The sequence below is a fragment of the Adiantum capillus-veneris genome, chromosome 16 (genome assembly GCF_014529385.1).
Source record: "Adiantum capillus-veneris isolate H3 chromosome 16, ASM1452938v2, whole genome shotgun sequence".
Taxonomy (NCBI): domain Eukaryota; kingdom Viridiplantae; phylum Streptophyta; class Polypodiopsida; order Polypodiales; family Pteridaceae; genus Adiantum; species Adiantum capillus-veneris.
The window spans coordinates 61,261,880-61,282,986 of record NC_140946.1 but is presented as its reverse complement, the minus strand read 5'-3'; the positions used below and the strand labels follow the sequence as shown (position 1 = coordinate 61,282,986).

The following is a 21,107-nucleotide window of genomic DNA, read 5'->3' as shown; positions in this document are numbered from 1 at the left end:
GTGCTCGATGATGGGCAGCCAGATGAGCAACCCGAAGTGGAGGAAAGCGAGAAGATACTCACTCCAGAACAAATATTGGCACATAAAGATAGAGAGATTAAAGGTAAAGTGATTAGGCGGTTCTTGGTTAACTTCAAGAACAATCCTGCATTGGATGCAAAGTGGATGGAGGAGGAGGACCTAGCAGATACTCCTCAGATTGTGGAACTTTACCTTGAGCCATTCGGTTTAGCATAGTCTACTCCGATAGAACCCCGATTTCAGTATGGGTGAATCTAGTGCAGTGGGCATGCACAAGAGGGGAGTCACTCCGCTCCTTTGTCAACAGATTACCCCGATTTTTGATATAGAGTCACTGATGTCCCTTTGGGTTTCAGGTATACTGCTGGGTTGATAGTATTCTGAAATATTGACTTTATGAACTGGAATTCTCGAAAATGAAAATGATATTGATTGATTTGTACTTGACTTGTTTGAGTGCAGGAACTGAAAGACGAGATGATTGTAGCACTTCGGTGTCATGAATCTCTATAGACATGATTGCAGACTGGACCTAGATGCGATTTACTAAATACGTTGTCGATTAATCATGGTCTGAGATTTGAAATGAATTTGAATGTGATTTGTCATGTGATGTCTTGTGATATCAAGTGATGTCCGGTGATGTGACTGTCGATTGGTACATGTGCTAGATGTGTTGTTCCTAGTGCGTCGGTACTAACAATCAGTGTCTACTAAGACAGTTTATGGCCTCTGTCTGTTTTCCAAGAGTAATCGAGGGCGATTACAATGCTTTCAAGAGGGGGGTATGTCACAAACTGGTGGCGTGGCAGGCTTCTAGACGCACATACACTGGTCGCTACAAAAATGCCACATGGCAACAGTACGGACCTCCGCATAATGCGATGGCAGGCTGACGTGGCTAATTGTACGGATTTCAGAAAATTGCGGTGCAAAACGCACTGACATGCTGACGTGGCAGTGTACGGATTTCCTGAAATTACGCTGGCTGATTTTTATGACAGCTTTTAGGCAAATTGCTTTGAGATTAAAGCTTTTGAGTTTAGCGATTTTTGGGGCTCTACTTTTGGGCATCCCTTGTACCTTTAAATAAGTGGGCAGGGCCTCACTTCTCAGAGAATCTGGACGCAAAGTCTGAGAGTGAGTACCTACCCGCTCTCTTGTACTTTGAACACAGATTAATACAAAAAGAAATACCGAAGAAGGAGAGATGTGTCGTGTAATCCATGCTATGTGCTCTTTGGTGGGTGTCTCTTAGTGCAATGTGCACGAAACCGCACTCAAACGAAGCATGGTACAACAACTGATATTGGCAACAAAATCAAACTGGCAATAGTGAATTAACAACTGAATTGAATAGCAATAGTAAAATGACAACACGAATGGGAAGAACAATAGGATAAACTGAAGGCTGACCACCTCTAGACTCTCTACTGCTAAACCACTAGACTCTCTGTGTTCACATGCCTAGAAGGAAGCACGCACAACTCCTAACCAAGGACCAGTAGGATAGAAAGGGGGTGCAAAGGCTCGGTAGCGCATGGAGGTGTGCTGGTGTTGTGCAGAGAGCTAGACTCCATACAACTGATAATCCACTGAAGCTAGCTACTACATACATATGATGACAGACCTGTGAGCAGAATATTTCCTCTAGTACGATAAATGTCACGTGCACATCTCACCCTATGTGCATGTGGACAAGTTGTTCCTACTTCTAGGGTTTAGGTAGCCTAGGAAGTGTTCTGGCAACCTTGTGAGCTTGTACGCAGGCCGTGCATGTCCAAGCATTTACCCTCTGATTTCACAACCCATAGCATGAGCATTTTCCACCATAGGAACCCATTTCAACGACTGCATATGAAACACCCCTAATAAGTCATTTAATTAATAAGTGACTTATTCCATTTATTATCTACCAGAATCGTGGGGCATCAATAGCACTGCTCGACCCATCTCTTGAGTGCTATAAAGGGAGACCCAGCGCTTATTAGAAGCAGAAGAGGCACAGAGACACAAGGAGGGAAGCACCCAGCAGACAGGCAGCACCTCAGGCTTTCTCTAGCGTTTTCTCCAAAATCAGCCTAGCGTTTTTGCACCAAGAAGACCAGCATTTTCAGCATTCAGGACCAGCGTTTTCAGCTTTCAGCCCTTAGCCTCGCCGTACTGCACCACCCGGTAGCAGAACCTCGCCACAGACTTTCCCATCGCAGCAGATCAGCCAGCATTTTCTGTTTTCAGCCTTAAGCAGTCAATGTTTTTGCAATCCTCAACCTTGCAGGCCTTGGCGGTAGCAGATCAGCCCTTGCCTTGCAGGAGTAGTAGATATACAACAGTCGATCTTAGCATTTTCAGATTTTAGCCATTGACAACGTCGTCGTCGTCGACATTGTCATCGTCAAGTACCACAGCATCGAGAAGCATTGTACCAGACTTTGTGCAATCTAAAGCAAATACCTCTCTAGCAATAGAGAGGGGGGCCCTTGGAGGGGGGTTAGGGACCCCATCTGGTGCTCTCTCTCTCTCTCTCTCTCTCTCTCTCTCTCTCTCTCTCTCTCTCTCTCTCTCTCTCTCTCTCTCTCTCTCATGCACTGTGCACTCGCAATCTTCCCCTCTCTTTGTTTTGGTCGCTGCACATTCTCTCATTAAGTCAAGGAAGGCTCTCCCTTCCTATTAGTAAAATGAACCTTGAGCGCTCACTACTCACTCATCCTGAGCCATACACCATCATTCTCTTCCGTTGCACATTACAATAAATGGACTATGATGATGGCCAACTGACCACCACTCATCTCTACCGTATTGTATAGATGGTCGTAACCGGTGGGTCCGCCCACTGGTCTAGATTGGCAAGATGGTCCATTAGCCAATGGATCATGATCTAGACTAAAAAGGTTGTCAAAGAAGTTCCAGGTATGTGGTGACTGGTCAGCACCAACAGCAAGCTAGGCGGTACTAAGAGAGGTGATCAAATGACATGTCAATCCTCCTAGGTTGGGTCACTGAGCCATCCTGTTCTAGATAACGAGACAATGATGTGACCCAGTTGAAAGTATGTGGCACCCATATACCGTGGGTGTTGCCATATTTGCTGAGAGCCTCTCTACTCCCACCTCGTCCAAAGGGTGTAGCATCTCTAAGTTCTCAAAATCATGTCTCACGTTGTTTGATTTATGTCCACCTAGGGAGAGAAATGGAAAGAAATGTTATATTAACGTCTTCAAAGGCCAAACTAACCTATGATACCAGAAGGTTACATCCATGTGTGGCTCTAGTACAATGTCTGGGTAACATAAAAATAAAAAGAAATGAAGGTACCTAGAATGGGTAGGTATGTAATGTAAACCTACCCTACATCATCATCATCATTATCACATAATACATCATCTCAAATTATATGGGGAAGGGTACAATCACATGAGAGCTAATGAGGTGTACAACGGAGAAAGTATACAACGGTGATCATCACATGAACTCTCTCATGGGTCTCTGCAGTATGACCTCAACGTCGTTCATAGGCAACTCTCTGGGGAGGCGTGCTTTATGTCGCTCAACGATGCTCCGTAGCCTCTGATGTAGACCTCGTCTACTAGGTGAAGGTCCTCGCATCCTCGAGCGTCGTGAGCAATGAGGATGCTCTAACTAAGCTAGACGGCTTGATCAAGAAGGATGTTGCAATGAGGGTGTCAAGTACTTTCTTTATTCTTGCAGAAATGCTACTACAATGTAAGGTGCAACGGAATGTTTGTTGTATTTTCTCAAGATTAGTGATCTATATTTGCTCAAGGTTCCTTTTAGTTCTTAGGGAAGGAGAGAGCCTTCCGTCTCTATGGAGAGTGCTATGATCATGAACAAAGTGAGTGGATATTATGCGTGCAAGTGTATGAGACTGAGAGAAAGAGAGAAGAGAGATACGACACCCGAGAGGTTGTAAAACCCTCCTCCGAAGGCCCCACTCTCGTCGGCGAGAGTGGTCTACTTATTGATTGCACAAAGTGGTACAATGACGATGCAATGGACTGATGCAATCTAGGACTATGCCGATGACGACGATGATGACTTTATGGCTGAAATCGATGCTCTTCTATCTACTGTCCACAACGGGGTAATGGCTGAGAATCTGGACCACTTTGGGGTGCTGGAAATGATTGTTTTACTGCTGTTTTATGGCTGAAAATCCCTGATTTGTCGAGGGTCTTGTGGCTGTTAAAAACACTGAAGCTTTAGCAAGATAAGGCTGCGTTTTTGTGGCTGTCGTCGAAGGCTGAAAACGCTGATTTGTCACAGGTTTAGGGCTTCATTTTATGGCTGAAAACGCTGCCCAATTGCAGGTATTGCTGGCGATCCAAACGCTAGGGTTTGGGGCTGCTGATCGTGGGAAAAAACGCCAAGAAGCAGGCCTTGTTGGCGATGGCTGCTGGTGGGGAAACGCCAAGGGGGGAGATGGTATGGCGATAGCAAACGCTAGGGGCTGATGGGGGTGGACTCACCAAGGCAAGCTTGAAGAGGGTCTTGTTGAGAGAGGGGGGGAGTACCTGTTGCTTGAAAGCCTGTTGTGCTCCTTGCTCATCTGCCCAAGAGTGCTAACTTGGGTTTGCTTATATATTAACTTACCCAATTTGCCCTGCTTAGTTCCCAACAAAAGTCACTTAATAAATAAGTGAAAAATGTCAAAAATAGGGAAAATAGGATAAAGTCACTGGAAAAATCCCCAAACCGACTCTGATGGAATCTGATGGAATGCTTATGCTTATGCGGTGTGCAACCAGAGGATATGCATCTACACTAAGTGACTGGGCATGCACGGTCTACGAATAGACTCACAAAAGTGCCAGATCACTTCTAATCTAGATCGACTGGACTGACGGGAACCCTGCTATGGTGTAGCTTGTCCACGGACAGATAGGTGTCACGTGACATACAATGACTAAGTGCTGAGATGCTGATGCTAATGGGTACTGATGCTACTAATGTTGGGTATCAGTGCTTTGATACTGAAGGGTACTGAGGTTCTTTCAGTTCTTTCAAGTGAAGTAAAGCAACCCTTGTGTTTGTGTGCGGAGTACTAGATCCGAGCTAAATCCATAAACACTTCTGCCGCACCTGACATTGGTATCAGCGCTCTGTGTGTCCTTCGGCTTCGCAAACTCAAGGAAAGGACTCAAGAACCACCAAGCATCCAAGAACCCAAGTTGAACCAAAGAACCTCTCCCAGTCTTTTTTCTTGAAGAATCTTTTAGTCCTGACCATGGACTCACCAGATCCCATCTTCATTGCCATGTCTTTGAAGGAAGATCGACATCGGATACACGACAACCAAGATCTTAGCTCGCGGCGAGGAAAATGCCCGCCGCGTTCCTTGATCACACCGCGGCTCGAGTAGGAGCTCACCGTCGTCGGCGCCCCGGCCCCGAACACGGTCCGCCGTCACTCATCGCCTACCGAGCCCCGTAAGACCCGAGAACGGCCCGAAAGTAGCCAAGCCCGTGGGCGAAAGGTAGCCTTGGCACTCGCCCGAGGGGGGGATTGCATCCCAAGCACACGGGTTCGGGACCTTCCGTATCGATACAAGCCGCACATGAGTACCAGGATCTACTTGCCTCTTATGTAGATATGGAAGGAGTTGGAGACAGGATGTCACAAAAGAGAGCGCATAGCACTATAGAATATACTCGGATAAATAGAATTTATCACTTAATACTGAAGCCAGAGGGTATAGAGAAAAATAGAGAGAGAAAAAGAGTGAGCAGATCGACACAGTACTAGGAACCAGAAGATGGGTTGGTCCCCCCCCCCCCGGTAATAATATCTTTATTACTGAGGAGAAGTCTATACAAGTACTTGAACTGAATGTATTACCACGTTCGTTCTAGAATAAGAATTGATGGTTCCTAGAAGCCTCAGCTTCCTATTCCTAGGGCAAAACCCTATGCGAAGAAACTTTCGTTCCTTATTCCAAATCCTCGAGAATCATGGTTCTCACCTCTAGATCTCACCTTCCAGACTCAGGGCATGGCATCCCTACAACTCTTTTCCGACTCTGTTCCCATAGGAACAGAGTCCTCTTCTTGCAGAACAACTTTGCTTTCTCGGACACGAAGTCCTTACTCGGGAATCCCCACTTCCGCATCACAACTCGAGAGACTATCTCTCTCCAATCTGTGGATCTACTTCCCAAACTCGGGTACGAAACCCTTGGGCTGATCTGGCTCTAGTTCCTCAGAGGGCTTTCTCCTATAGAGGCTCATGCCTTCCTCTACTCCTACTCCCTTGTAAAGAGGAAGTACCCCTGCAAACACACACAAACACGGGACAACAATTCATATGGCGAATCAACAATTGATACTTGTCGCTCTTTGCGTGAGAACAACGACCTCCGTGCTTCGTAGTCTCGCGATCTCTTGCGTCTTTTGGCGGTAGAATCTCCTCTTGTTGGTGTTGGCAACTCCTCATCTGAGAGAGGGCGTGTGATACTTTTATAGCTCCCTGGCCACAACAAGAATAGTTGAGCGTTGGTTGCCCGCCTAGAGATTGCAGCCGTTTTTTTTCTTTTTCTTTTTCCCCCCCTCTTTTTTTTGCTCTTTTGCCAGAAAGAGAGAGAGAGAGAGAGAGAGAGAGAATTCGTTGGCTTGTTTTTGCTGCTTTATTTTCCAGATGGCTGCCCACTTATTAAGCGGGCGGTTGGCGTATTTTAAAAACGATCTCAATCTGCCGAAAACTCGGTAAAACCTTATAAGTTAAAAACAATGCTTTCACAACGCTTCCTAGGCATCCCTGGATGCAACCACATGCACAAATGCAATGGAGACATAGACTTCCTCACGGGAAAGCATCTGCTTTTCCAAAATGCAACCCGCTTTCTCAGAAAGCAACTCTTTTTCCTCAAATTTTCCTCTGAACCCATCATCATTCAAGTGCTTGCTCTTCCTTGTGCACAATTATAACACAGTTCGGAATTTCCTCCTGACTATGGATATTCCCTTTCCGATGTACCCATCACCCACCTTGTGACGCATCAGGAATACCCATCACCTAGTCCTTTCCTACCGAACTTACGGTACTATCTCCTTCACGATGCTCTGTCACCCATCCTATGACGCATCGGAGATATCCGTTCTTGGATGGTCGGATACTTCTTTTTGATGCTCCGTGTCACCCATCCGATGTGACGCATCAGAAGTACCCATTCCTAGTGGCCTTACAGATATTCCCTTTCACATTGCTCCCGTCATCACTTCGAATGACGCACTAGAAATATTTGTACTCGGATGTCTCCAGTGAGAAAAACCCTCTCACTTAATATCTCAATAATTCATTTAAAATTATTTTTCTTGGTGTTCCAAGCGAGAAAGCCCTCTCACTTATAAATCCAATAATTCATATAGAATTATTTTTCTGTCATATAAAGCGAATTTAGCAACATCCCTCTCACTTATAAACAGTTGTCCTCAACTATAGAGATCTAACTAAATTGTTGGGAAGAAACTGAAAAATTCAAAATCTTGCTCAATGGTGAGTTGATCTGTTCCTTTCTCAAAAGGGAACTTAAAAATTAAACTAAACAAAAATTCAATAATTTGAATACTTACCTTAACTGTTCATGTCCTTCCTCTAGTACCTCGAGGATATCCTTCACCATTCATCAAACTAACGAGCCATGTAAGAACTCGTCATTTGCATCTTTTCAACAAATCGGAAGTTTCCTTATCCGAAAATCTGTTAAGTCAATTCCGCCTTCTCATTCCCGAGAAAAGTTATCCTCCTAGAACTCAAGCTAGGTGTCTTTGCTTGCGCATAACCTTGCGCTATTAGTCCTAAGGATATTAAACCTCTTGTGTCCTCCCGCATAAGGCATGTCGAGAGCATTAAGCTCATGTGAATCTTCCTGTGGTGGCAAACAAAGTGTGTCATCTTACCAAGTTCTTATTCTGGGCCTTTGCTTTGGGTAGCCAATTGTTCTGATCCAAAGATCCCTTGTGCATTGCCGCACGTCTCTCCTCATTTTTCCTCCAACGGGTTGTTACCACCTGCAGTGTTTTCTTTATGCCTACTTGCGTCTATTTCTTGCGGAAACCATCAAGAATTTTTTTTAACTTAGCAAGCATTTAGGACTGCTCACAAAATCTTAGGCTGATAAAAATTCTAGCCATACCATTCTGCGAACATAAGTTTAACCTCGGCCCACTTAAGGGTGAACTCTCTTTGATTCTCAGGATTTTCTCCCAAATATGGTGAAGGTAGTTCTTTTCATCTTGGAATAGTTGGCCGATCATTACATGCACAAACAAAATAGCTCATGTTCATACTAGCAGTATGCTAATGGTATTTGACATGCTTATGGAGAAGCGTATGCTACAACCATAACTTGCTACTGTAGTAGCGTACTTGATGATCATCGACCATCAGAATACCCCCTTCTCAAATGAGAAATTCAAAGCAACCGAACACGTCTGCAAAGAGATTCTTGTGTTGGAATATCTTTGCGCGCAAAAAGGTGCTCAAGAGAGGTATGCCGACCCGCTTCCTTGACAACAAGGTCTGCATCTTCATGCGTTATCCATGTACCTGAAAGTGTACATAATACTCATGTTGTGTCAAAGTCAGAGCTTTTATGAACTTGGAAGATTACCTTCCTTTTGTAAGATTCTCAGAGCAAACACGCTTTACCAAATGATTCCTCAACTTGGTTCTAGAGCAAACCCGCTCATCAAATAAACTCAAATTTCAAATCATCTCGGGTCCCAAACCTCAAGGGCCCCTTTGCTTTGTTGCCAGAGCAAGTACTTTTTTTTATTCTTGCACAAATGCTACTACAATGATGCTGATGCTAATGGGTACTGATGCTACTGATGCTAGGTACTGGGTACTAAGGTACTGAAGGGGTACTGAGGTACTGAGGTTCTATTTCGATGACGATGATGTCGACGACGAGGTGTTGATGGTCTATATCGACGACGATGATGTCGAAGACAATGATGTTGACAACGACAACGACCGTCACGGACATGATGATGTCGCTGTGACGATGACGTGAGGCTAGGGCTGAAACCTGAAAACGCTAGGGCTGAAAACTGAGATCGCTGGGAATCTGCTGCGATCGGGTACTGTGCCGCCGACGACGAGGATGACGGCGATGTCGACGACGACTGTTGTGCTAAGGGCTGAAAACTGAAAACACTCGCTTATCTGTATGGCTGAAACTGCAAACGCTGGCAATCTGCTAATGTGAAAGGGATCGTTGAAGCTAAAGTCTGAATGTGTAAATTGTTGATGGCTCGAAACCAAAAACGCTGGCTGAATTTGGTGTCTTGATGGCTGATGATAAAAAACGCTAGGTGATGCTGCTGGTGCTGAGGGTACTACGGAGAGAGAGAGACCACTTGCCGGGTGCAACACTTGGTGCACTACCTTCTGCTGCCTCCTCTGCTTTTACTGAGTGCCCAATGGGTTTCTTTATAGTTTCTTAGCAATTTGCCCTACCTACTTTTCCAACAAAAGTCACTTATTAATAATAAGTGAAAAATGTGTACTTTGGAAAAACGGTTCTATGCTCTGGAAAATGCTCATGACGGGATAATTCTTCTGTGCAAAAGAGGGTATGCAACTATGACCGGCCTGGGCATGCATGCCTTGCTAGAGGCTCACGAAGTGCCAGGCTCAATCCTAAGCTAGGCTATGGCTGATGCTAGACCGTGGCAGAAGAGTGTCCACGTGGCGCAAGTGAAGTGCGACGTGACAACCCCCCCCCCCCCTCTTTAAATGTGAGGCACGACTGCCGAACTTCTATCTGTACTTCTGATGTTGACTGATGAATGCTTTTGATGTTGTAGATGTATCACCAATGAAAATTCCTCCAAACAGGTGGATACTATGGATGTAGGTACTGCTGCGATGTAAACACCGACCATATGAGCTACTAGGTAGCCTTACTATTGTCGCAGAATACCAGGCTTTGTACTGACTCTACTTGCAAGCAAGCACTACCACCCGAATAATCCTGTCGTGAAAACATTGCGGGTGAAGCTAAAAGGTAAGGGTGCTCGCAGAAAAATCCAAGGGTTTCTTGTCGACGGAAGTGGATGCACGCTACATGTGAATGCAAATGCAGAGGAGGTTAGGGATCCTGTCTCCAACTCTCTCCATATCCGCATAAGAGGCAAGTAGATCCCGATTCTCAAAATCTGGGTTGTCGTGTATCCGATGTCGATCTTCCTTCAAAGACATGGCAGTAAAGATGGGATCTGGTAAGTCCATGGTCGGGACTCAAAGATTCTTTCAAGAAAGAAAAGTAAAAAAACAGTGGTTCCTTGGATTCTTGGTGGTTCTTGGTTCTTTTGGGGTTCTTCTTTAGGTTCTTCCCTCGAGTTCACGAAGCTGACGCACAGATAGAGTTCTGATACCAATGTGAGGTGCAGCGGAAGAGAATAAGGATTTAGCTCTGATCTAGTACTCCGCACAAACACAAGGGACACTTTGCTTCACTTGAAAGAACTGAACTGAACTGAAAGAGAGAGACGAGAGAGAGAAAAGAGACACACAGTGATGTCGGGTCCCAACCCTCAAGGGCCCCCTTGCTCTGTTGCCAGAGCAAGTACTTTCTTTATTCTTGCACAAATGCTACTACAATGACTAAGTGCTGAGATGATGATGCTAATGGGTATTGATGCTACTTATGTTGGGTACTGGTGCTATGATACTGAAGGGTACTGAGCTACTGAGGTTCTAGGTCGATGACGATGATGTCGACGACGAGGTACTGATGGGGACTATGTCGATGACGAGGTACTGATGAAGTCTATGTCGAAGACGATGATGTCGATGACGGGTACTGCTAGTCTATGTCAAAGACGATGATGTCAATGACGGCGACTATGCTGACAACGACGATGACCGTCACAGACACGACGATGTCGCCGTGACGACGACGATGCGAGGCTGAGGCTGAAATCTGAACACGCTAGGGTTGAAAACTGAGATTGTTGGGAATCTGCTGCGATCGGGTACTGTGCCGACAATGACGACGATGACAACTCTTGTGCTAAGGACTTAAAACTGAAAACGCTGGCTGATTTGACGGTACGACGAGGATCTGCTACGCGATGACGAGATCTACAAGGCTAATGGGCTGTTTTGCAAACACCAATGGCTGGAAACCAAAAACGCTGGCTGAATTTGGGGTCTTGATGGTTGATGATCAAAAACGCAGGTATGCTGCTGGTGTTGAGGGTACTGCGGAGAGAGAGACCACCTGCCGGGTGCAACACTTGGTGCACCATCTTCTGCTACCTCCTTTGTTGCTCATTGGTGCCCCCCTCCTCCTCTTATAGGGCTGAGAGAGGGTAATGCAATTGTGGACATGCACGTCTTGCTAGAGGCTCACAAGGTGCCAGGCTAGGTCCTACGCTAAGACTGATGTTAGACTATGGCAGAAGGGTGTCCACGTGGCGCAAGTGAAGTGCATACGTGACATAAGTCACTGACTTTCATTTGGATTTCAAGGATACTGATGGGCTGACGGTATTCTGCTGGATGACTTTATGAAAGAAGTTCTTTGACATGGGAATTTCTGAAAACGAATATGATTTATGTGCGCTCACTCATGTGATTGTGTTGAGTGCAGGTTTGAAAGACGACAGCATTTCGTTCTTGAGATTCTAGTGGACATGATCACAATAAGAATTAGTTTAATCTCTCTACCCCAACGCATCCGGGACGCTCGCTCGCTACTGCTGTGTTTCTTCGCTGCGCCATCGCTAAACAACCCCCCCCCCCCCCCCCCCCCCCCCCCCCCCCCCCCAGCGCTGCACGGCCTTCCCGCTGGCTGCCTCCCCCCTCCCGCCTACCCTTAGCCCCCGCTGCCCCTGTCCCAGCCTGTTCGCCCGTTTTCAGCCCCTGCTGCCGCCCCCACCCTCAGCCCCACCTTCTGTACACTGCCTGCCTGCTCACCACAGCCCGCCAAAAAAATAAATAAATAAATAAATCCTCCCCCCCCGCCCCCCCTCTTCGCTACAGAGAGACTCGCCAGAAGCCCCCTCGCCCGACCCCGCTGAGCCCACCATTCGACTTGCTCTCTCACCTACAGAGCAAGCGAGCCTTGCCGCAGAGGTAGAGCGATTGCAGGCGACCTCGGTCATCTACAAGATTCTCGGCACCCAACCTAGCAGAGGAGAGATGCGAGACCTTCTCCAGGCCCGCCTTCTCACACAGAGGTGGGAAAGATTTTGGATGTCCAGATTCTCGGACGGGGTTACTATCAGATCAAGTTTGAGTGCTCCGAGATGGCGTCCAAGGTCATAGCTATGAGTCCACTGGCCATCCAAGCATCACGTGCCCACTTTCGACAGTGGCGACATGGTTTTGACCCAGCTTCGGATGTTCTAGTGGAGGAGGCAAACATCCCCATCTCAGTCTGCTTTCCGGGTTTACAGAGGGAGTACCTACCACTTCTTTCCAAGATCGGTTCCGCCATTGGGACAGTCCTGGAGACACCTCGCACGACAGCATCAGTAGCTGCCAAGGCGGCTGGCATTCCCTCAGTTCGAGTTTTGGTCAGAGATACCCACACGCTCCCGAAGGTTATCCTTTTACCTCGAGTGAGTGGGGGTTGGTTTCGACAAAGTGTGGACTACGCGGGCCTCCCGAACTAGTGCTTCATTTGCCGACAAATGGGCCATCTAGCGAAGGCCTGTCCACGGAGGAGGCCGCAGCCATAGCCAGCGGCACAGCGTGCAGATGCAGAGCCACCCTCCGAGCCTAGGGCTCCAACAGAGGAGGGGTGGCAGCAAGCCCATGGCCGCCGACGCCAGGGGCCACAGCGTCAACCTAGCACTCAGAGTGGCCCTCAGGTGCCTACTCAACAGCAGTGGGTTCCCACGGGGAACCGTTTTGGTCCTCTTGAGCAGGAGGAGATCCCTATGCCAACCCCCACCTCCGCTTCTCCCTCCCCCCCCCCCCCCCCCCCGAGTTCCCCCCCTGTGCCTCATCCTTCCCGCCTTCTGCTCCCATCGCCTCTCCACCTCGCGCCTCGTATCTCTGTCGCCCCATCCCGCCTCTCTTCTCCTCCACTCTCCCAAGCTCCTTCTTCCCCCCCCCCCCTCCTGCTCCAGTTCCTCAGTCGGCTCAAGAGACCGGTCCCTCTCTGGCGGCTAGGAGATCTCTTGGCAATGCCTTTTCCACAGGTCGCCTAGCGAGAGAGGGTTAGCCCTTCTTCTGGATGCAAAGTCTAAGAGCGGAGGTCTCTCGGGAGTTGTACTTTGCAATGAGTAATGATAAAGAAATACCGAGACTTTGGTGCCAATACCTCTGGGCGCGGAACTACGCCAGGTCGTCTCTCTCTCTCTCTCTCTCTCTCTCTCTCTCTCTTTCAAAGTTCAGTGATTTTGAAGTGTCTGTTCGTGTGTTGCTATTGATTTCTTGCTTGGAGTGTCCAAGCCTGTTACAAAAGCAAAAGCCACAAAATCTGCTACAAAAGATATATATGAGTATGAGTTGCAGCCACTCCATTAAGTATGGCGAGACTATAAGTCTCGAATGTGTGGTATAAGTGATGTGGGAGCCAAAACATAACCCACGATGCTATCACCATGTCTAGCGAGTGAAGATAGATGTGTCACAAAGTGATGGCGTGGAATGCCCAACTTGAAAAAACTGGCCGAGAGGGCAAGAAGAACTAACCCAGAAAGTGTGGCCGAGGGGCCTAAACTTATGGAGCACCGGCCAAGGGGCCTAAAACCTAAAAAGTCAAAAGCTTGGACTCTGGACTGATTTTCATAAATTGCGCTGGTTGGTTGCCACGTGGCACTATTGTACGAGTTAATGCTTATAGAACTGATGCTTTTGGGTCTCGACTTTTGGGCATCCCTTGCATTGTTTATAAGGACCCTTGGGGCCTCACTTCAAAGAGCATCTGGACACAGAGTCTTGGAGAAGAGGACCCTCGGGAATTGTACCTTTTTTTTTCCCCCGAGAAAAAGATCCTTCTATTAGTTAATGAAACTGCCCATAGGGCTACAGCCACCTCTTCAAGAGAGGGCTACAACAAACATGATGGGGAGACTCTCCCAATGAAAAAACAGCATATGTACAATGAGGCTAAATCAAGAAATGGGAGGAGGGAAAATCCACACAGGTGGACGGTAGTGCCATCTGAGTACACCCTGGACCATGGTGAAAAAAGGCCCAGGAGGCCCGAGTCGAAGGAAAGCCTCTCTGTGCTCCCGCATGCAGAGGACAGCTCGAGAGACTCCAGGGCAGCTCTGACCGAGAGTATGGATCAGCTCTAGCCCAAGATCGCGAACAGTCTCTGCTGGTGGTACAGGGCGAGCCTCAAAGATGCGGAAGCAGCGGGCCCGCCAGATGAACCAGAGTGTTAGGCCACTGATGAGCTCCCAGCACTCCTCTCTCTCACTGCACCACTCCTGTGGAGTAAGCTCGGTGGCAGGCTGGAGTGTAGGTCGCCCCCCCTGCATAACTATCAACCTACTAGTGGAAGATAGCTCATCCTGAAGTGCCGGGCCCGTGAGAGTGGACCAAGCAACTGCCACCCAAGTGTGTTGCCGAGCCGTGGAAAGAGCAGGCATCAGCCGAAGAACACGAAGCCACACCTGCTGTGCCACAGGACACTCCCAAAGACAGTGACGTTGGCTCTCCACAAGATGGTCACAAGCTGCACATGCAGCCGAGAGACCACTATGTACAAGCCAGCTCCCAACTGCTGTAGCTCTGTGTGCGACCAGCCACTGGAACAAAGTGACTCGTCTCGGCTATCTGGAGTCCGACAACCTCTCCCAAAAAGCTGCCTCGGGAGTTGTACCTTGGCGAAGTAATAATAAAGAAATACCGAAAGGGGCACCAATCTTTGGGGCCAGTGCGTTTGGGGCAGAACTCCGCCTTTCCGTGTCCTCTTCTCCCTCTATCTCTATTGAAGTTCAGTTTAGTTATTTGCAGTTTCTGTTTGTGTGTTGCTATTGATTTCTCGCTTGGAGTGTCCGAGCTTGTAACAAGCTGCCTGAAGAGGAGTATCTATCAAGGCCATTCAAAATGGCCAATCCATGGGTTGTGCCCATCTCGATCAGGTATCTCCCATACTCTGTAAACTCCTCAGCATCCTCTGAGGTCCTAGAGAGCCCCATTTCTCTGGAGTCTAGCTCTCTCAACATCTCCTCGGAAGTATCAAAGAAGGATGCCATGACATGCTATCCTAGCATCTCAATCCTCGAGTAGGCCTCTTTTTGAGGAATCCCTTCCTCTTCCATAGTTCTCAGCGAAGATTTCTTTCTCACGTTACCACCTGAGTTCAGAGCGCCTAAGGTGATAAGAGTAGTTTGTTTCTGTTTTTGGCATGCCCTCTGGCATACACTGAAGGTCAAGTATATTGCTTTCATTAAAGTGGCTGTTGTCGCCTCCATGGAGTTTCTAGATAGCATTCAATTTGAGTGGGAGAATACAGTGTGCAGTCAAAAGTTTGCGGTTGAAGGCTGGCCAAATTTATGCTTGAGATGCAACACTTTGGGTAAAGGAAAGACCGATCCTTGCAGCCACAACAGTTTCACTGTGCAGATCCACACATCAGCATCAGAGAGCAGGTTGGGCAGAGTCCATGGTTGTTATATTCCCTATTGGTCAGGATTTTATCATGAATGCTATTTGAAGTACATAAATCTTCATACTAGCACAAATCGACAATTCAAGACAAATGTAAGAAAAAGGCCCTTAGCATGTGGTTGAGCATACATTTCTTTGTCCTTACTGCAAGAAAAAATTGGACTTTGTTGTCTTTTCTAGTGTGCAGTCAAATTGTATCATGAAAAGAATGCAAATGATACGAAGCACCCAAAAAGTAATTTGCCTCAAGCCAATGAACGTTATGCTTAAAACACCTGCCAATAGAGATAAAATATCGAGACCTATTCTCAAAATAGAACATAAGTGAATTTTTTGACAATGACAATGTTGGAGAGCTGATTGTTACTCGGCATAAAAGAATTACCTTATCTTCCGGGCTGAATCGAGCAAATATGCGAACTGAAAAAAGAAGTTTTTCCATCCATCCACTTCTTCTCAGAATATTGAATACTTTTCCAGTAACAGCAAGCTCAACCACTCCACTTTCAAGCCCTTTTTGGTGCCGATCAAATAAAGCAGCAGTCTGAACAGACTCCATAATGTCATCCATTTGTGCGCTCATCGGAACCCAAAATATACTGTCAACAAATTTTTTTAATGAGAATGAGGCTGTGAAAACTCTTTGATTGACTTGCTTACTGCAACTACATTTTTAGAACCTGCTATCAGCATCTGCCTCGCCTAAGAAAATTTGTGCACATGGTGCTACCATTCCACATTGTTTCGCAATATAGTACCCACATTGAGCATTGTCACCAGTCACCATCACCGGACGAACCTAATAACAACAAGGGATTGGTTCAGCAGATAATACATGTTAATTTGCTTCCTATCCTGTAAACAAGATTTTGGGTCGTAGCTTGGAGATGGAGAAACATTGTTAGGCATTCCAAGTTTGAGAAGCGCATGCTTAATACACATAGAGAATTTGTGATTGCATGACTAAACAGCCAAGGAAACAATCTTGCGAACTTGTGTTACAGGTGACAATTTTCCATGTGTCAAATTGTAGGAACAATGATGTATGCTTTTTGTGTGCAGTTAATGGCTCAACAGCTTTTTTTTAAATCGAATGAAAGTTATGGTTGGGTGGGTGATGTAGATTGAAACCTTAATTAGATTTAGCTTGCTTTAGGCATAAATGCACCTTAGCATAGATCACGTTTTTGGCTACATAACCAAACATCATTTCCACACATATTACTAGCATACATATAGCCAAAAGTAAGAAAAAGATTAACATGAGATGACTCAAAAGGCTTTTCATTACTCGTGCTCTTAGGGCATCATATGTCATTCTCCTCTTCTCCCAAGCATCATAAATAATCAATACAAGTATATTGCAGAAGAAAGGAGTGAAATCCATTGGTATGAGCTTGAAAAGAAGAAGCTCCATAGCATAGTATATGGCATACTAGTGAAGATTCTTGAAATTCTTGATGGTCTCTGTTAACCTATCATATGACCTCTATAATCTCCAATTAGCTTTTGATTTCTTTTACAAAGTTGAAGAGCTTGAAAAGAACTAAATTTTGATTAAAATAAATTTCAAATTGGACCTCGTACGAGCAACTTATGACCGATTTAGTGCAGACTGTTTTTTCCCCCCTTTTCAAAAATAGTAAAGAGGTGGAAGAGTTCAAAGCATGGGAGTATGAACATGGAGATTTAGCTTCTTTTGGGACTTTTGAAGAGGCAAATGAATGTTTTTAAGCCCTAATGCCCATCCACATGCCCTTCTACCCACTTTACCTCCCATTCCCACCCACCGTAGGCCATATTTTGCCGTCTTAGATCAATCTGGAACTCATTTAAGCCTCGTAAGATTCTCGTGAGGTTTTTAAGAACACTGTTCTAGCTGCATTCATCTTTTGACACTTCCTTGGCCATGAATGCACTTTGTTGCATGCCTCATTGTCTTGTCCTTCGATATGTGCTCTCCCGCGTACAATCATTTTTTTTTTTCGACACACCAGAGGGCCTTACAGGGGAAGGTGCTTATCCCTTCCAAATATTAGCCATGTTACATGGTTGGGCAAGGGCCGCATACCATCGGGCAAGAGCCATGCGTAGCATCACCATGGCCACCTAATTGATGCACCACATGCTGGGAACGACAGAGAGTAGCAACCAACTAGGAACCTCCTCCTCGTCCCTGGCCCACCCCAGGAGGAAGATGCATTCAAGTGTCCAAGGGCAAGAGCCCTAGCAACGTGAACACCAGGTGAGCACAAGGTGTCCCTCTAGAGTGAGAAAGGCCATGAAATACATCAAAATTAAACTTTGATAACATATAGCTATGCAAGCATGGGATACACTCGGAAAACTTCTCAATGTTTATGTTGTACACGCACAATTGAAATGCAACCTTCGGAGATGCATGGTAGACTTGTTGAGCTGGGTACTTGTATCATTGGAGGAGCATATTTAGAGGTCTTTGCAAGATCTGATTTCCAAATTTTCAGAATCTGTGGAGATCATTGACTAGGAGGGGGAGGGCTGGGAAGAATTATCCATGCAGCAGCTAGAGAATAGTTCGGTTCACGCTTCAGCAACAAGGGTGGAAAACGTCTTGAGATTGTGATTGACTGATAGATTGATAGAGACGGTTGGGCTTGCATGACAGCTGGCACATTCATGTCATTTTCTGGTGCAGCTAGTAATAAAGAGGCAACCTTGCAGGAATAAAAGAATCCAAAAAAGTTTTAGCAAGTGTGGAAAACATGAGATGTCATTAGTTCTTGTGGGCAGAGATCATGGTTCAACTTTGAGGAGGTGGTAGATGAAGTTGCTTGATGCTTGCTTCACTCCAGGCATAATTATCAGTTGCTAACTTGCTGGTAGCGAGGACTAATGGAAAAAGAGAGCTTACAGAAGGACTCTGACCTCTATTTTAAGAGCATCATGAGAAGTTTTGACGAGATTCTTCTTTAGAGAGGATGAGATCAGGGGTTGGGTCTTTCTTGCAGCAGTCCTAGTTCTCTTTTCACTTGCATGGCCTTCAAGGCTGGGAGGAGCACATTAGAGCACTCAAAGACGTGGATGGTGGGTTCAGACAGTGTTATATGCACTATTGTAGTTGTCCAGAGTGGATGTAATTGTAGATGAAGTCATCTAGGCACATGAGTTACTATGACTCCCACTTCGGCGTCCAGGGCCATTTGAGGTGTCATATCAAGCTCGCCAATTACGCCAAGGCATTACGGGGACGACTTAAGTTTTGATGCAAATCATCAATGGAAGATTTGGGTATGTGACCCGGTATCGCGATATAGGGTAAAAGGGCCGATAAGCGGACATGCCCCAAATGGGAGACTCTCCACGGGGAGTTTCAGAATACATAAAAGAACCAACTTTCAATCACTCAAGTGTGAGAGATGGGATGGTTAGCTTGACGTGGCGTGGTTTTATTCGGGGGTTAAAGGTTCAAATCCTGCTGGGGGTTGTCCCAATTCTGGAGGGGGTCAATACCTGCACACTTGTCAAGTGCACATCTAACCTTATGTGCATGTGGACAAGCTAACTCCTATTTCTAGGATTTAGGACAGCCTAGGAAGTGTTTTGGCACCCTTGTGAGCCTGTACGCAGGACCTGCATGTCCAGGCACTTTACATTAGCTGCATACCCTCTGATTGCACATGAGCACAGCCAGTGTCTACTCAATGTAGGCATTGGGGAGTGTTCCCATATAGCACTGTTAGTACCAAGCCTAGGTAAACTTGCACATGAAGCACCTCTTATTAGTAGGTCCTCAACTTACTAGTAAGTGACATTTAGCATTATTTTTCAAGGTCATGGGAGGTCATTTTTTGGCACTGCTCGACCCAACTTTTAGTGCCTCAACTTACTAGTAAGTGACATTTAGCATTATTTTTCAAGGTCATGGGAGGTCATTTTTGGCACTGCTCCACCCAACTTTTAATGCCTCACTCACAGAACCTTCGCTCACAATGTCATTCTCTTTTCTCTCTAGTCTATTGCACAACTCTCATGAAGTAAAGTGAACTATCTCATTCAGTAAAAGGAACCTTGAGTCCACACTGAGCACTCATCCTGAGGATTCCCCATCAATCACTTCCGCTGCACATAACAGCACTAACACCCTATTTTTTAACGAAGGGTTTCATAAATCTCCATCGGAAGGAGTTTCGCCTTTGCTGTTGATACTACAAGTCTACAGCAACATTTGGCACTCCTGCCTGCTCACATTTGACCACCAGCGCTCTAGATTTTTGGAGCACAATCTCGGTACCCTTAACTTGGCTCCTTTACCCTAGATGTCAAATCCTTTACCATAGATGTCAAAGCCTTTTGAAGCTTTACTTTGTGTGAAAAGTCACAAGAAGACCAAAAATTACCAGTAAGAAATCACTAATCCTTCCCAGAAGCCTAGGATTGGGCATCAAATTTAAGGCCTGTATGAAAGTCCCCTTCGTGGCGCCTTGCATGGAGACAAAGCTTCATGTGGGTAAAAAGCCTAGAAGCAAATGGTCAGCCGAAGGTTTTCTTAACTACTTTTGAAGGTAATAAAAAATACCATCACAAAATAGAGCGAAAACAGTATCGAAATACTGAATGCATGACCATGACTATCTCAAGCCAGACAAACAAGAGAAAAAGTCAGACTTGGGGACCAGAGGACCAGATGGGCTCATCCCCTGCCTCCCTCCCCCAAGGAAAGAAGCATTGAAAAGCATCTGCATGAGCTAGAGGACTCCCCCAGAGACCCTCTAGTTGCATGCTAACGGTTTTTGAGCCTGTGTTATCTCAAGATGTTTCTTTGTAGCAACTAGTTCCCGCTCACAATGGTCTTCACATGAATATATGAACAGATCTACTGCCAAGCAACTAATTCTGTGTGCAAACTATATTTGATGACCAAGGCAAACAACCCCTGCAAAAAGAGGACCAATGATAAGAAGTGGTCTCCTGCAAGGGCTGCAATCTAGATGTTGAGTTGGGGCACACAGCAAGTCGGGCCTTGGTGGCCAAACCTCCTCATACATTTGCATGACAGTCTTTACAACGTCAACCTTCTCTAGTTCGAGATAGGCTTCCAACACAATCGCAAGGAGACAATCAATCTCACTCACATAATTTGAGACTATGTTTATGCAACCTTCTTTTGCTTTGCAATTTGAGTATTGGGAAAAGTGGTTACGCCATGGGCTAGCACGTATGCAAGAGACGGATTCTTTAAACAAACCCTCCACCTTCTTCGTTGCACGCGATTGGTAATAATATGGTTGAATGGTATTTTTGGCAGCCAAAGCCAAAGAGGGCAAGATGTTATCTCGTCAATGATCCTTTCACAATGAAATTGGCTCTTTGGAATGGTCAGGGCATTTGTGCTTGACAGAAACAATGTAAATTGTGGAAGATTCCTTTTAATTCAACTTGAAATTTGTATGTGTGGTGGAGCACAAGAATCATTCATACTAAAGAAAGAGCTGCTTTTCATCATA

At 46.0% G+C, this 21,107-nt stretch overlaps 1 protein-coding gene across 1 annotated transcript in view; it reads right to left on the bottom strand.

Annotated features, from left to right (window-relative positions):
* The window catches only part of LOC147439145 (uncharacterized), a 144,193-nt gene that overhangs the window by 68,117 nt on the left and 54,969 nt on the right, over positions 1-21,107 (bottom strand). The window contains exons 15-16 of the mRNA XM_086485052.1: positions 16,302-16,420; positions 16,007-16,220 (exon numbers count right to left, since the gene is read on the bottom strand). Coding sequence (XP_086341178.1) covers positions 16,007-16,220; positions 16,302-16,420 — 333 coding nt within the window. The remainder of the gene's footprint in view (positions 1-16,006; positions 16,221-16,301; positions 16,421-21,107) is intronic.